This window comes from Micromesistius poutassou (assembly GCF_964030765.1).
Source record: "Micromesistius poutassou genome assembly, chromosome: 13".
Classification (NCBI taxonomy): Eukaryota; Metazoa; Chordata; class Actinopteri; order Gadiformes; family Gadidae; genus Micromesistius; species Micromesistius poutassou.
Genome location: NC_140283.1, coordinates 18096826 through 18113755, shown reverse-complemented (window position 1 = coordinate 18113755; position 16930 = coordinate 18096826). Strand labels below are relative to the sequence as shown.

The following is a 16930-nucleotide window of genomic DNA, read 5'->3' as shown; positions in this document are numbered from 1 at the left end:
GAAACAAACAAGGAAGCACGCTGCGTAGTCCGTCTCTCGCCCTCGCTCTCTCTCTCCCTCTCTCGCCCTCGCTCTCTCTCTCTCTCTCTCTCTCCGAGGCCTGGCCCTGACACACATGTTGACGATCACACACATGATATTCCGTGCCCTGCGTTGACAGGTGAGGGGCGGCGGTGGCCGAACTGGGCCGGCGCCTCTCGTGCAGCGTGTAGCATGTAGCGTGTGTGTGTTTGTGCTCCGTGCGCCGTGTGCTGGCGAGGGGGGTTTGGAGGTTGGAGCCGCGCCCGCTCTGACAGAGCTGGGCTGCGAGGCTGTGAACTAATCACGGCAACAGCCCGTCTCTCCGAAGGAGGGCCCGCAACGACGCGAAGGTCAGCCAGACATTCTCTCTCTCTCTCTCTTCGTCCAGCTCTCTCTCTCTCTTTCTTTCTCACTCTTTCTTTCTTTCTCTCTCTCTCTCTCTCTCTCTCTCTCTCTCTCTCTCTCTCTCTCTCACACACAACAAAATATGGGTCAGAAAAGATTCGGGTGAGCTGCTCACACAGAGCAGCCTTTTGGAACGGAGGCACTCATTCCTGATGGTTTGAGGTTATTTTTTAGCATGTGAAGGGCCGGATTCAGCCCGGTGGTCTACAGGGAGATGCAGATGGAGCCGTTGTTCGGTTTTTTCCCTCTCTCTGCACAGATCCACCGTGAGCACTCCAACAGTGTGCTTCTATTACAAATTTAAAAATGAATAGAGCGCAGAGTGCAGTGTGTAGATGCCATGCACTCTGTGGAGAAGACCAAAAAAAACAACACACTCTTTCTGTTGCTTCCCCCAACCAAAGCCCACACACACTCGCAAGGTGCATCCCGAGGTATAGATTGCAAATACTGTGTTGCGATTTTTTTTTTTTTATATCACAAGGGCCACACAAGTAAGCAAGTTCAAAGTCGGTTTGCCTCTGTGTTGAGATGATGCAAGCAAGCTGTTTTCAGAAATGTGTCAGCCGTCTTTCAGTCAAAGCTTTTTTTTTGCTTTACTTCTGCATCCCCCCCAACCCACCCCCCGATACCAACCCTGCTGCACTCCCTGGCATGCGACCAAAACCTTTGCATGGCAGAAAATAACAGCGCTCCGCTCCGGAGAGAAAGAGAGAGAGAGAGAGAGAGAGAGAGAGAGAGAGAGAGAGAAGAGAGAGAGAGAGAGAGAGAGAGAGAGAGAGAGAGAGAGAGAGAGAGAGAGAGAGAGCGCAAGCGAGAGAGACCACACATGGAAGGGAACAGCCTACGCTACGCGCGGCTCACATGGAAACAACACCAGCCACATATTCCATTCCCCTTCTCTGCAGCTCTCTCCATCTCGCTCCCCACTCCCTGATCTCTCTCTCCCTTCCCTCGCTTTTCGAAAAACACAGAGATGCAGAATATAGACCGAATAATGACGTGCATAAATAAGAGCACATGCACAAATGCACATGCAGTCACGGCATCCTCCACACACACACACACACACACACACACACACACACACACACACACACACACACACACACACACACACACACACACACACACACACACACACACACACACACACACACACACACACACACAAAATATGCACGGACAGGGGCACGGTTATTTTCTATACATATTCATGGCAAGTGCACACACACGTATTATCAAAGATGCATGCACCTTCACAGACTCATAAAGGGGATACAGGAAGGCACTGTGCATAGACACAGAGACGACACACACAAACACACACTCCTTTGGATGCCCCTACATCCCCTGCAGTGTGTGTGTGTGCGTGTTCAGAGTTTGTTGGCTTGGAGTTCAATTGGAGGACTATGTATTTCAAGACGGCTAGTATACGTTTGGAGCAGCCACGCTGAGTCCCTAAGCAGCAGTAACAGCACAGGCCCGCACCTTTCCCCACCACCACACCTGGAAGGCACGACCTCTGGGAGGGAAAGCTAATGCACGGACCAGCGGGCTGCTGGGGGTCGGCCGAAGCTATAAATATTGTATAACATGCTATGCTCTGTGAATTCTTTGAAGGATACACGCATGTGCGGAGGAGCTTACATCGCTGTACTGCGTGTGACGCCTCGTTCACACTACCTCCGTCAGTCGACGGACGGGCGGGGGCGTGTCTGACGTATGGGGGAGTAGTCTTTGTGGACGCAGCCTGCCGCCAATTGAATCGCTGTACACGTACAGGGGCAACACTCTCCTTGCGCTCTCCTTGCACCAGGCGTTATAAAGCCGGCTTTTTCCTGCGTCTTCCTGCTTGTTGTTGTTATTGCTAAATGGATCCCGTAGTCGCAAGGACAGTGTTGCCCCTGTACGTGTACCACAGCAATCGGCCAATTCTTAAATCCATTAAATCCATTCTTAAATCCCCCGCTGCGGGACGGCTTTTTGACATTTCCACGGCGGGTTGTATCACAAAGACACATTGTCCAAGTAGTGGCACACTAGTGTATTTTCATAACCGCGATCTGATTGGCTGACGGACCTGTCGCTTCCCGAAAAGTTTAACATTTCTCAACTTTTGACGCCAGTCATGGAGCCGACTTGACGGACGGACCCACAATGCATTTCGAGGGCGCCCCATGCAAAGTCAATGAGATGCGTCCGTTGACGGAGGTAGTGTGCAAGAGGCGTGATACATCAGCACCCCAATGGTCTGCAGAACTTTTAAGAGCCCCCAGATGTCCAACCACCTGTAAGCAGGTGGCTGCTGAAGTTGTTGAATGGGAAAAGTTAGAGGGGTAGAGAGAGGGGGAGTGTTTGCACTGAACTTTCCACCTCCTCATCTCTCACCTCCAAATCGCAGTGATTTACGACAAGTCGGGCTGAGCTGTTGTGACTGCCTCTCTGCTGCAAAGAGCAGAAATCAAACCTGCCACACATAACCCTGACAGCGGCCCACAGCTCATCCCATCTCGGGCATCAATGAATGATTCAGCGCCAGGGAGGGGAGATGGCTCTGTGGCATCCCCTGGACCCACCCAGCCCTGTGCTGTGCAGGATTCAGGAGGAGTTATGGCTCTGGATCGCAGTAATGAACAGCTTCATAAACAACCCCATCACCTTCTTATTCTGCACCACCACCGCCGCCGCCGCCGCCACCACCACCACCACCACCACCACCACCACCACCACCACCACCTCAACACAGTCTGTTCGGAGCTCACAGTCACCAACAGTTTGGTGTGTGAGCTTCCCCGGTTGACATCAAAAGAGGCAAACTCCGTCAGTTTCCAAGGTTATTATTATTATAAATAAGGCATGTTGAAGTGCTCGCGTGGCAGATGAGCATCCTCCGCGGGTCTCAGCGTGAGCTCGTGTATGTCTCTGGAATATGAATGCGTTGCGTTACGGGAGGATAAGTCTTGTGAGTGTGAGTGTGTGAGCTTAAATGCAAGCGAGCGGGTGCTGCGTGTGTGTGAGGTATGTGTCAGTGTATGTGTGTAGCGGTGTGTTTGAGCTGTAATGCGAGCAAGCTGGTACTTTTATGTGTGGTACTTTTTTGTGCATGGACGTGTGTGAGTGTGTGTGTGTCAGCGTGTGCACCTGTTTGTGTGCACCTGTGTTTGTTTGTGCGCCTCTGTCTGTGTGCATGCATGTGTCTGTATATGTCTGCGTGCGTGCATGTGTGTGCCTCTGACTGTGTGCCTTTGTGTGTGTGTGTCGGTGTGTACATGTGTGTGTGTGTGTGTGTGTGTGTGTGTGTGCACACGCGTGTGTATGTATGTGTGTGTGTGTGTGTGTGTGTGTGTGCACGCGTGTGTATGTGTGCATGTGAAGTGGTCTAAGCGGCGCAGTCAGGGAGCTGTCAGCAGCGAGCAGAGAGCAGGCTGATCAGAGGGCCGCGCTGCGTTTGAAGTCTCCCAGGGATTGACAGCCTCTCTCCCCATGGGAACCCCTTTTCCTCTGCCCCCCCCCCCCCCCTTTCCCCCCCTCTCCCCCAGCCCGTCTCTACCCTAACCCCCGCTCTGCTCCTCGTCTCTCATGCCTGTCTCTGCGTCCCCATTGGTGGAGGAGGCTGCAGAGGCGTGGTGCTCAGGAGTTATTAGCCCTTTGCCCTCCTGGGACCCTTACCCGTGTTTGAAAAGCAGGTTAGGAGAAAAGAAAAATGGATTTCATTTATTCATTCCTTTTTTTTCTGCGGGGTGGGGGAACACCTGTCAGTTCTCTGTAAATACCAACATGATGCGCTGTCATATCTCATCGGCTGATTCAATCTGGCCGAGTGGCAGAAGGACCCCCTGCTGTGACAGCCGACCTTCAGCTCAGAAATAGATGATTGTGTGTGTGTGTGTGTGTGTGTGTGTGTCTGTGTGTGTGCTGTGATTGCCTATCTCCGAGGCCTTCCGTTCTCAAGCTCCACCTCCTCCACAGGTCAAGGTGCGACGGCGGGTTGTGTGTCTAATCGCTCCGTACATGAGCGCGAGCGCGGAATCCATCCGTCATGAGCCCGCCCTTTTTGTCAGACGCCCAGATCCGTCGCTCGCAAAATGGCCGAGGAGGAGGGGGAGGAAGGGCGGCCCTTACAAGTGAGTCAACTGCCAAGCGACGGAAATTGCATACAAATATGCAAATGATCCACAAAATAAACACCACCGCTTTGCAAACGGGCCATCCATCAACGACACCGTCCCGCCGGTGTCAGTGGACGCACGCCGGCGACACAGATCCCCGTCAGCAGAGGGGCAACGGGGGGGGAGAAAGTGATGGAACACCAGCGTCCCGTCCCCGTTCACTCCCCCTCCCGCTTTAATCACTTGGGTTTCACTCCCGTCCCTCCACCACTGCTTCCCTACTCGCCATTATTCTCCCTTTATCCATCCCCCCCCACTCACTCCTCACTCCCGCCATCACTCTCTCGCCTCTCTCCACTCCCCTCTTCCTTTAATCTCCCAACTCATCACAGGGCCCGGTCTCTCGCCAGATTTGCATTTGCAGCCCCCCCCCCCCCCCCCACTCACTCTGTTTCCATTTTCGCGCCACCCTTCTCCTTCTCCTCCACGTTGTCTTCTCGGGCGCTTCATCACCTAAATTATAGGCTAGCCAGACGCGTTTGGACAGAAATTCCTCCCCTGTCTTCCTGCATGAGCGGATAATCGCGTGATGGGAAACATTTTGCTTTCATTACCGCGCCTCTGTAAATCAGACTTCATAAGGCCGCCGCCAGCCTGTGGGGTCCACTATATCACTGCTTTACCGCCACGCCGTGCAAACAACTTGGAGCGGGGGCTCTCATGTGAACCCAAACTAAACACTGAATGAATGAATCAGGCGGATGATAACGGACATAAATCCACGCTCCCCCTCCTTCTTGGGCTTTGTGGATTTCGTTATGGAGGACGGTTGGAGAAGTGGTGTACTCCCTAAAAGACTTGGAGGGGAACAACAGAAAGGGCCATTTTCTCAAAGAGGGAAAGCCCGCAAGACACTGGGGGTTCTCTCGTGCAGCTGAAACAGTTCAGACGCTGTTCGGGTGTGTCCCCCTCTCACACCCTCTCTCTCTCTCTCACGTCAAACTCCCAGAAACACTCACATAACGCAACGAATATACATGTCAAAGGGTCTTCATGAGCCAATGCTACCCTTCCAAACACGAAGGCACAATACCCGATACGGCTCAGCCTCCTCCCTTTACCTCAATCGTGCGTTGTAGCCAAGTTGAGTCAGAGAAGTCAGACCTGTCCTGACTTCTCTACCCACCTCAGGCATCAGGTCCAGGTTCAGGTTCAGGTTACTTTATTTGTACCCGTAGGTAAACTTGTTTTGCAGTTTAAAAGTGGGCTTCCGTTACACAGTTTCAGACATCACATACACACAAACACAAATGGGTAAAACAGTCACATAAGGTATCACAGAGGTAAATCAGTTCAAGTGCTCCAGTGCTAATCCCAAGAAGGGACCTTCAAACTGACCGGCATAATTTAGATACAGCAAGAGATCCCCTCCATACAGGCGCTCAGAGCAGCAGCAGGTCTGAGTGGCTCACATCTGCTGAGCAAAAGGTCTCTCAACAGCCCATTAGAACCACAGACTCCGGTAAACATGCTCTGCCTCGCTTCTTGCCCACTCAATTGGGCCTTGGCTCCCAAAAATAACATTCTTTTAATCCGAGCGAGTCGGCGTAGCCATAGCTTTCGCCGTTACGGGACCGCAAGGCATCGTGGTTAGCCACCCACCAGCTAAAAGTGGGGATCCCCCAAGCTTTTTGGATTTGCATTAAAAGCCCATCCAGGCGATAGCTTGATCGCAGCTAGCCCGGGATGTGCTGGACGCATGTAAATACATAAATAAACCTCAAATTCTTCAGTCTACCCTCAATGGCACCTTGGGCTCCATCATACGCCGGCTAATTTGAAGAGTGGGCGGTTATGTGTGAGGCAGCGGTTTAGCGTTGGCCTTTCAAAGCCTTCTGCTTTTATTACGGATGTTGTGCGGCAGAGAGGGTACTGTTTTTCAAACTTACTAGATGCCAATAAATGCCCACCGCTACACTCATCCCTGTCTCCCTCACGCACGCACGCACGCACACACACACACACACACACACACACCCAGTGCTGAATTGAGTGTATTTGTGTCTCTGCACACTTAAATCTTTGTATCGGCTTGTTGCAGAAACCCGAAAGCCCCAGGGCAAAGGCTGATGGGATGATAAAATGAATGTTGCGGTACACTCCTTACATACTCATAAAAGTATGCACACTGTGTGTGTGTGTGTGTGTGTGTGTGTGTGTGTGTGTGTGTGTGTGCGTGTGTGTGTGTTTGTGTGAGACAAGTGTGTGCATGTGTTTGGGTGTCCCTGTTGTGCCGCGCTGAGCGTTTCTGGGATGCCATGGGCTGATCTCTAGGTCTCTTGTGGCGGGCGTGTGTGCAGTCGCCTTGTCTGACAGCAGTCGTAGGCCTGACCGCACCGACCACGAGACACATGGCCCCTCTCTGTCTCTCTCTCTCTCTCTCTCTCTCTCTCTCTGTCTCACTCTCTCTAAAAGACACCAGCCTCTCCATCTCTCACCAACACTCCCGTGTGTTATCGCGCCTTTCACTCTCGCACACCCTCTTCCCCCTGTCTTTTCATCTGCCCCCGCGTTATCGATGGATTAACTCAGCATGGCCATGTAGTTATCCAGATGGAGGTTGTGCTCTGCCCGGATTTAAGTCTATATTAATCTTCTCATGTTAAATGTCAACATATATTGACCACCTCCAGACAATCCTATCTGATTCCACATTCGCCTGCGTGTGTGTGTGCGTGTGCGCGCGTGTGTGTGTGTGAGTATGTGTGCGTTTGTGTGTGTGTGTGTGACTGTGTGTGTGTACACAATCCTGTGGAGAGCTTCCATTCCTTCCACTTTCGCACAACAGCCACTGAAACATCTGCCCAGCACATGTCCTCCAAAACGTCCCCACTCTGACAGTGATTCACATCTGGATCGGGTGTTTCGACGTTTGCATGCATGCGGTTGTGTTTTCATTTCTCCAAGTGTGTTGGTGTGTTGTTTTATTGTGCGGATATGTGTCCACCCTAAGCGAGTCTCCCGCTGCGATGAGAACCGTGCGGCCCTTGTTATGGTTATACATAGTTTTCCCTTTTCCCAGTGGCCTCGCTGTGGTCCTACGGTTTTTCCCTAAGTGTTTGTCATAACAACGGAGACGCCCGAGACGGCCCCACAGCCTCACAGCCCAGTGTTTCATCAACCCCGTGGCTCGGCAGTTACCGCGGCGACCCCTGGAATCTTGTTTATGCTACAGAGGAGCTTAGTGACCATGCAGGAGTCATCCAGAACCAATCCGACTCCATTCACGAGTGGAGCGAACGCGAGGGTGAAGAAAAAAGAATTGGACCAAGGTTCTGGTTCTGGTTCTGGTGCTCTGGGGGGGGTTAAGCGCGTAGCCAATCGCAAGTGACATAACATTTAGTTTCCCCTCTTGTGAGAGTGTCTATGAGGTTAGGGTTAGGGTAGGCGTCTGAGCGGTAGACTGAAGGTCCCGTAAAGAATCGTATGTACATGAAGGAGACGAAAGGGAATCAGAGTGCAGAAAGCCCTGCGCTTAAGGGCCCGGTGAGGGGCCTGGCAGAGTGGGGCCTCCCTACTGAGCGGGACGCTGGCAGGGAGGACAGAAAGGGGAGACTGTGGGGGTGACGCCCGGCTGCCCATAGTCACGGGCCCAGCCAACTCATATAAACGGAAACGCACTGTGAGTCCAACACACACACGCACGCATAGACACACACGCGCGCGCGTGCACGCACATACACGCACAGACACACACACACACACACACACTCACACATATACACACACACTCACACACACACACACACACACACACACACATGCACGTACACACACACACACACACACACACACACACACAAACAAAGCTTCCCATTAGCACATGCTTCTCGCTCAAATGTAATGAATGATAGCGAAAGCACAAAGGTGATGTCATCATATCTTGAATGCTTTTCATCCGGCTGACAAATATGGACGTTTTTATAGGACTTTAATTTCTGCAAACCACAGAAGATGATTCAATGCACCCTAATCCACAAATCCATGATCCACGTTGTCGTAATAGTTCTGAGGAAGCCAATAGCTTCTCACATATTACACATGGAAAATAAAACAAGATTATGAACACGTTTTTCCTTAATGTGAAATACGTATTTTTACTAGCCTGTAGGTTTCTAGCTTCAACAATAAATATGTACTATTCTATAAACTACTGAATAAACAGTCAACCTAAAAGTTGTTTTTTTGTCTTCATTTGTAAAATAAAGCAATGAAACACACATTTAAAATAGCCATTGCTAGCAGCATTTTATTTCTGTTTGGATAAGAGTTTGGATATCATTTTACAAAGCACAAGTACGATATACTTGTGGCTTCTGTGGGTTGTAACTCACTTCCTTTGATATGTATATTGCCATCTACAGGTGTATGCTATGTACAAATCCACATTTTACAGAGTTTTTTATTGTACAGAACAGCAATGGTACACATTGGACAAAAGTCTACGAGATCCACAAATGTGTATAGCCTAGTTCACATGTAAAATTATGTTCTGAAAGTGAGTATGAATATAATTATACAAGAAAAAACAACCAAAAGAAAAAGGGGGTATTTGTTGATCTAGAATTAGCCATGTGGATATCATTTTACGAAGTATCAAATATTTGTGGATCGGGGTACACACATTGTGAATCATTGGTTACCAATAATAAAGTCCAACAAAAATGTCCTTAGTCAAAAGCTGTGGTGGACAACAACAACAGCATAGGGTTATTCAGGGTGCACTCGTTTGCTGGCCCTGTCCCACACAGACTGTCCCGGTCCGTATGGGAGTTCTGCATGACTGATCCTTCAGCCCAGAGACCCTCATCCACCCCAACCCCAGCCCACCCCTTGCACCGAGGTTCTGTCCACACACATCTCCAGTCTAGAAACAAGGAACTGTGTTTCTATATATATAAAAAAATTAATGAACAGTCTAGAATTCAATTTTTCTTGTACTGGTTAATGACCTTGAATGTGACCCAGCTGGAGTTGTTGCTATTTATTACGTTATCATATTACTATTCTTTACCACGCCTATTGTGGTTTTGTGTGTTTACCTCGTAGGGTTTCTTGTTCTAGGGCCATGGCAAGTTATGCTTGGTTTAATTTCATAATATCCATGACTGATCTCCCTCTGGTCTCCCTCTCTCTGTGTGTCTCTTCCTGTCCCTGTCTGTGTCTCTCTGTTTCCCCCTCTGTCTCTCCCTTTCCCTCCCTATCCCACTCTCTGGCTCTCCATCTCCCTATCTGTGTCTCCCTGTGTCTCTCCCCCTCTCAAGTCTACATTGCTACATTATGCCAGGCCATTTATCATGGCCTTTCATGCCAAATCTGTTCTGGTCAACAACAATCCACTTTTAACATTCTTTGGGATCAACCAAAACATGTCACACAAAACAACGATGAGCAATGAGAAAGCCCATGAGTGTGGAAGAGTGTGAGTGCACTGGTGACTTACTGAAGCCAAAGGCCGCCGGGGCAGGTATGGGAGCCGACTGCACTGGTGTGGAGGTGTAGAGCCCGGTCACCAGCAGGCCATCGAACACGGTGCTGGTCGAGATGGTCACTGACGAGAGAGCAGAGAGACACACACACACAAATTAGAACGAATACAAGCCCTTCTCAGTCGATATCGTGTTATAATACATCATAATGTTGAACGGGATGATCTCATGATCCGATCTGGATCAATGTATCGATTGAAGGATGTCTGAGGCGATAGCGCAGATGAACAGCTGCTGGTTGGCCTCCACCCGGGAGGGATGGTCTGGCGAGTTAATGAGTCAGTGTGAGGTACATGAACTTGACAGCTAGCGTATTCCATCCACACACTGCACCGCATCACTGTAGCAAACTGTGCTGCTAATGAGCACAGAGCGCAGGTGCTAACGAGCTCTGACCGGCAGGTACAAGGTTGAGAGTTGAGAGAGGAGAGACTCAGCTGTGTGTGTGTGTGTGTGTGTGTGTGTGTGTGCGCGTGTGTGTGGCTGACGAACAGATTCATGTGTCCAAAAGAAAAAAAACATCAGAAAAATCAGGTTGTTCGAACCCGGCCATGCCGCCCTAACGGAGCTGATTAATGAGCTAATTGGCTGCAGCTCCGGTAGCCCGACAGCGCCCGCTACTCCATCAGAGTGTAAACCAGACATACAGGGGGCCCCCCCCCCCGGGTGACTGATCCAGGGGCAGGGCTCCATAGCTCACTGCACCCGGGAGCGACCGTATCGATCCGGTAAACAAAGGCCCTGAACGATGGGACCGGCAACACAGGAGAACGCTGCTCTCCATCCGGTGGAGGGGAAAGATCTCCGCAGCTGGCCGGCCTCCAGCCAGACAGATCATGTGGCACAAGGGGGGAAGAAGTCTGAACCGAGGTCTGCGTGTCTGCAGCATCAGCAGAGTGCTTCTGCTCCCTCCCGCCAGCGGTCTTGTGAACACGCAGGGATCATCCAAAGCGTTTGAGGCCAAACAGGAAGGAGTGGTTCTCTTGAGATCCCATTGTTTTAAGAGTAGACGGGGAGAAATAAAAAAATGCGGGATCTGGTGGAGATATATGCGCCCGACGCTGTGGAGGTTTGGACCGGGCCGTATCTCGACGGAGCGGGCCGTATGTGTTGTTGTATTTAAGACCTTTCCTTCTGGTCTGAGGGCGTGTATTCCTCAAGTCTGGGGTCTTCTGAGGAGTGAGGGCCGAGGGCAGTGCAGACTCCTCTGTGGCCTGTATGTCTGTCTGCATCTTTGTCTGTCTGGGTTGCTCCTAGACAAAGTTGTTGTTGATTTTGTTATTGTTGTTGTGGTCAGTCCAGTTCTGTCTGCATGACTCAGAGTGTGCATGTTGCACAGAGGATTCTTTGTCTGTGTGTGTGTGTGTGTGTGTGTTGTTTCTTGACTATTGCTTAAGCAGATCGAACAGAATTGCAGTGAGCTGCATATGTATAGTCACATATAAACATGGGCAAATTGCAAACTAAAAATACCCATTGTGATACATGAGAGATGGAGTTTCTTTACACATTAAACATAATATACATATACACATACAAAATAGGGCTGGCGGATAAGGAAATTTGTATTATACTTAGCCCTTATAATTAGCCCTTACGAAGCCCTTACGCTAATTCACAAATTCTTATTATATACACGCACGGCATGCGCACACATTTGCTGCAGAGCATGCCTTGTCTATTCCACATATCCGTTCTCGTGCGTGTGGTGAAACCCATTTTCAGTGCTCACACATGATGCATTGAGCTGGGGCCAAGGTGTGATGCGGTATGTAATGGATTAATGGACCGACTGAATGCACTAAACCGGAGGCTATACCATCCCTCCATACATACAATACTGTAATTTCTACACTCCCACTGACCTCATCCAACAATGATGTGTGCACACCAGCGCACACACACACGTCCACATGAACACACACACACACCCTGAAGCATGCATTTTTTTTATGCTTGCAACTGACTCTTTGTCTGTCTTCGTCCAACCATCTCTCTCTCTCTCTCTCTCTCTCTCTCTCTCTCTCTCTCTCTCTCTCTCTCTCTCTCTCTCTCTCTCTCTCTCTCTCTCTCTCTCTCTCTCTCTCTCTCTCTCTCTCTCTCTCTCTCTCCTCTCTCTCTCTCTCTCTCTCTCTCTCTCTCTCTCTCTCTCTCTCTCTCTCGTTTTATATCAGTTTCGACCCCATGGAAGTTGTGCACCTGCCCTGGGCTGTGTTTGATGCAGAGAGGGTGGTGGAGGAGGATGGAGGGGTGGGGTTAGAAGGTGGAGGCACAGCGAGGGGGTCGGGGGTATAGAGCTCCACAGAGGGCCGTGCTGCGTGGATCAATACAGATGAAAGATCTCAATAATTTAAACAAGCCTCTAACACATCAACCGGCCCCATCTCACCCACCCACCCCCTTCCCCCCCACTAATGGTGGATCGCACCCAACAGATTGGCCAATCAGATCAACTCAGATGCAATTATCCCATCTGTGTGTGTGTGTGTGTGTGTGTGTGTGTGTGTGTGTGTGTGTGTGTGGCTGTGTGTGCACATGCAAACAGAGTCAAGTTTTTCAAAACCTTCAATTAATTCTTAAGCACATCACTTGACACAATGGGAGTCAAAGTGTAGTGAAGACTTAAATACAGGCAATGCACATAAAAAGACGGCTTCCAAGTTGTGTCTTTAAAAACAGCGAAAAATGTAATGGGATGCTGCACTGTAATTACGTTGCTGTCAAACTTAAGAAACATATCCACTACTAAATGTCACAGAAAAAATCTGCCCATTTTACTGCGACATACCCTTAAACTCTAAACACAAACCTAAACTTAATTTCATTTTGTCAAAACTCCACAAATTCTTCTCCAAACTGATTTTTTCCACCAAACAGTAAACCCAGCTATCATATGAATATCTCTTAGAGAGCATCAATTAAACACTGGTGTGATCAATGTTTTGGCTTCATGAGGCCATGTTACATATTCCAATGTATAAAATTGTTTAGAAATAGCTTCCTTTTTTAAAGTTGCAATTAGGTGGTACATATAGTATGAAGACTGTTGCCATATTGTAATACACTACTGTGAATATATCATATACATATTGCATTGACACAATCATATCAGAATAGGATACAATGCATATTTGTCTATCCAATGAGCTGTAAAGGGCTAAACTCACAATCCCAGCTTCCCAGAGTCATACTGTACACATTTGATACTACAACATTGTTAGATTTCTGAGAATACACAAATGTTACCTATTTTTGCAAAACTCACAGTACTGTAATTGCACTGGTACAGTAAGTAAAATGAAAAACACTACAGTAAGAAAATGTTTAGACTGTCTTTCGGGGATGTAACGATGAAATCTGTGCAAAAATACTAAAGGTATCAACCAAATAATTTACTGTATTTGTTATTGTAATACCTAAAGTAAAATGTTCAGCTGAACTGACAGCAAAAAAAAAAGGTTTTCGTAGGTTTTTTCGTAAAAATTAAAATAAGAATATACAATTAGTTGAAACAGATCTAAATAGAAATCTGACTGCATCCCGCCTCTGAGCCTGATCATGCCAGAGGAGCTCATCTACAACACAGTAGAGCTCACCTGAGGCCTCTTTTATGCTCTGACACATGATTGAAGTGTCTTGCCAGTGGAGTTTGAACAGGTGAGAAGAGAGTAAGACTAATTGGTAGTTGGGTGTGGTGTTTTGAAGGCCAGTGTTTTCCAGGTGAACCAAGTATGCTAAATGATGAGATTTGTGCTTAGAGTTTAGCAGTCTGGACTCTTGTAGTTGATACATGAGCTTCAAGCTTTCAGAATTGTGTGCATAGTTCCATTTTTTGTGTGTATACAATCGAGAAAAACTGTAAGAGGGAGAGAAGAAGGAAATTAAGTTGATTCAACTACAAGTGTGATCGTATTAACCACAATCAACAGTTGACATGAACATTTCACCATCCTTATAGGCCATATACTACTACAACATACCACACATATTCAAACCTGTGTGCACACACAGACACACTCAAACACATAAGCGGACGGGAGAAACGGGAGAAAAAACACCCACATGCACACGGACACTCGATATAAATAAAAGCACATATTTTCCAATATATGAGAGCAGACACACACATGCACAAACACATAGCACACTCTAGCACATTCTTAAGCCCATAGCTAGAATGTAATATTGATGATGTGATGTGGTATGCCTCATTACAGACACACACAGCCGCACTCCTGTTCAACTATTGATGTGCCCGGGGCCTCTTCTCTTCTCTCTATCCACCAGGAGCACCAGCCGAGCAAGTGCAGAATCACACACATACATACACACACACGCGCGTGCGTGCAGACACACACACACACACAACACACACGCGCAGACACACACAAAACACACGGACACACATATACTAAATAACAAATATGTAGTGCATATGTACTACCACAGCAAAACTAGACAGAACATCAATTATAACACTGATATAATCTCAATGTGTTCTCTCATTTTTTACGTTGAACTTTCCAGGTTCAAACTTTCCACTTCATGGTGGTTCCGATTTGGATTGGATTTATTGTGAAAATCCAGTAAAAAATGAAAATCCTAAAAAAAGTGGTGGTTTTAATCAATATCTTGGAAACGGCGTTGACACCGTCTCCTTTGGGTGCGGCCAAACAGGGGCCGACCCAGTAGATGGGGCCGTACGGCGCCATGAGCTCAGCCTTAGGCAAGAGTCTGGGCTGGCATCACAACGGCTGCAGGGCTGGGCCGAGGAACCGGCACATGTATGTCTCACATGGAGGGGGATCGGATTAGATTCATGCCTTGTCCGCTTACAGTAAAGTTCCCCTCGTGCTTGGCACACACTGAACAGCTCCCCTCTGTCCTACGTGTGCAGAGACCCACACCCCATGCTCCCCAGGCGTACGGCTGGTCCCGTCCACGCCCCCTCTGAGCCCTGGGGGGGGGGGGGCTGGAGGGGCCAGCCAGTAGTGGGCAGCCTGGCTGAAGCCACGGTCACACCCTCCACGGCTGGGAACCGTGACTCGGAGAGACCCCAGACTCAGAACCACAGCGTAGGATCAGAAGTTCACTCACTAACCCTAACCCTAGTTGTTTTTTTTGTCCCACGTACCGAGAGCTTCTGGCAGCGAGAGGGATGAAGATAGCGGGGCCACCTGACCCATATCCCCTTGGCAGGAGTAGAGACGACCCAGAGAGGTCCAGGAAATAGAGAGCCGGCCATGGGGAGGCTCTGTGTCCCATCTGTTCCATCAGTGTCGGGGTGCCGCTTCCCCCCTGAGATCACTGAAACCGTTCAAACTGTCACCTGTGCATGGCACCGAGAAGAAAGGGCTCTTCTGTTTGTCAGGGGAGGCACAGCTCTGGCCTTCAGCCATGACGCCTTTTAAAGGTTTTTTACTGGGTGCCATGAAGATCCTGGACTCTGATTGGAGGACTTTAGAGGACTAATTGTGTGCAGTAAGCTTCAAGGTTCTGTCTGTGGTTGTGCGAGTTTAATATATATTTTTCCCTTATTTTTTGCACATACATATGTGTCACGCGGTGTTCCAGTCAGGTTCTGAAGGCATCATTCCATTGCGTAACCTTCTGGCACCATCCTGGCCTGCTGGCACTGCCATCTGCTGCTGTGAAACCAAAGATCACAGAGAGCCCCAGAACAGCCTTCCAGCTTCTACATGTTGTACATGTTCCACTTGTCCACGCCATCACCTCCGTGTTTCACAAATTGACTAGATGGTGGTATAACCACGCATCTGCTCGCTCTTGTGTATTACAGCCACATCCATCATCTTTGGATGGATTGCCATGATGAAATGAAGGTGGACGTGAGTGCTGTGCAACACTTGGAAATAGGTGATGACGTTGATGGGCGATTCCTTCATCTTGCTGGCTCTCTCTGGCCACAGAGAAAGATCAAGCCTCTGGGATTTGGAGGTAAATAGCTGAAGCCCTTTTCTGGCTGGAGAACTTGGCTTCAGGCCTGCAACAGCCGTGGAGCAAAACAGGAATGAAGAGGCAGCTCCGTCACAAGCATCCTGTTCCTCACACATAATCTGCCTCCAAATCACACTTTAGTGTGCTTCTCTATGACTAGACGCACTGTGTGTGTGTGTGTGTGTGTGTGTGTCTGTCTGTGTTTGTAGGAGGATTTTCATGTTTGTCTATATGCCTTGTTTTATGTGTACGACTGCAAGTTTGCATATTTCTAGATGCACTTTTCAAAGTGAATGCTTTCACATATTGTGTTTGTGCGAGTGTGTGCTCCATTTTTTGTAGAAAGTTTACCCCTAGCCTCATGAGGAAAAAGGCAGGTTTTACCCAGGATTTATATCTCGAAATCACAAAGGCCCGAGATAACCTTGTCTTTTCGCTCATTTTCTCACTAAACCGCGGCAGGGAGCATGTTGCAACAACTCAAAGGCTTTCTCCCTTTACCTGAGATTGGCTTTGACTCCAGATCCACGCTCTCCCCACTTTGATCATTATTCATCGCTTCAGTCGGACACAGGCCCGGAGCGGCAGGCAGATGTTCGCTCAGACAAGAGCACCGGTCTATAAGAGTCTAGAATCTCGGAGCGGTATTGGACGAGCCACAGCCCTCTGATCTGGACCTGGTCTTCATCAATAAAATCAAGCATTCAAACAAAATCAACCATAATGAGGGTTAAAAAGATACTGAGCAGAGAGTAAAGATACTGAGAGTAGTACTGAGTAGTGCTGAGTTAACATAGAGCTGCAGTGAACAGCAGTCACAGCAGTTCTCCTTTCCTCACATAATGCCATTGTATTCCAACGTTATACAACACAACAATTCTTCTT

General features: G+C 48.7%; 1 protein-coding gene across 1 annotated transcript in view; it reads right to left on the bottom strand.

Annotated features, from left to right (window-relative positions):
• reln (reelin) overlaps positions 1–16930 on the bottom strand; it is a 104281-nt gene that overhangs the window by 75539 nt on the left and 11812 nt on the right. Inside the window, 1 exon segment of the mRNA XM_084477669.1 lies at positions 10042–10149. Within this exon segment, the coding sequence (XP_084333795.1) occupies positions 10042–10149 (108 nt within the window).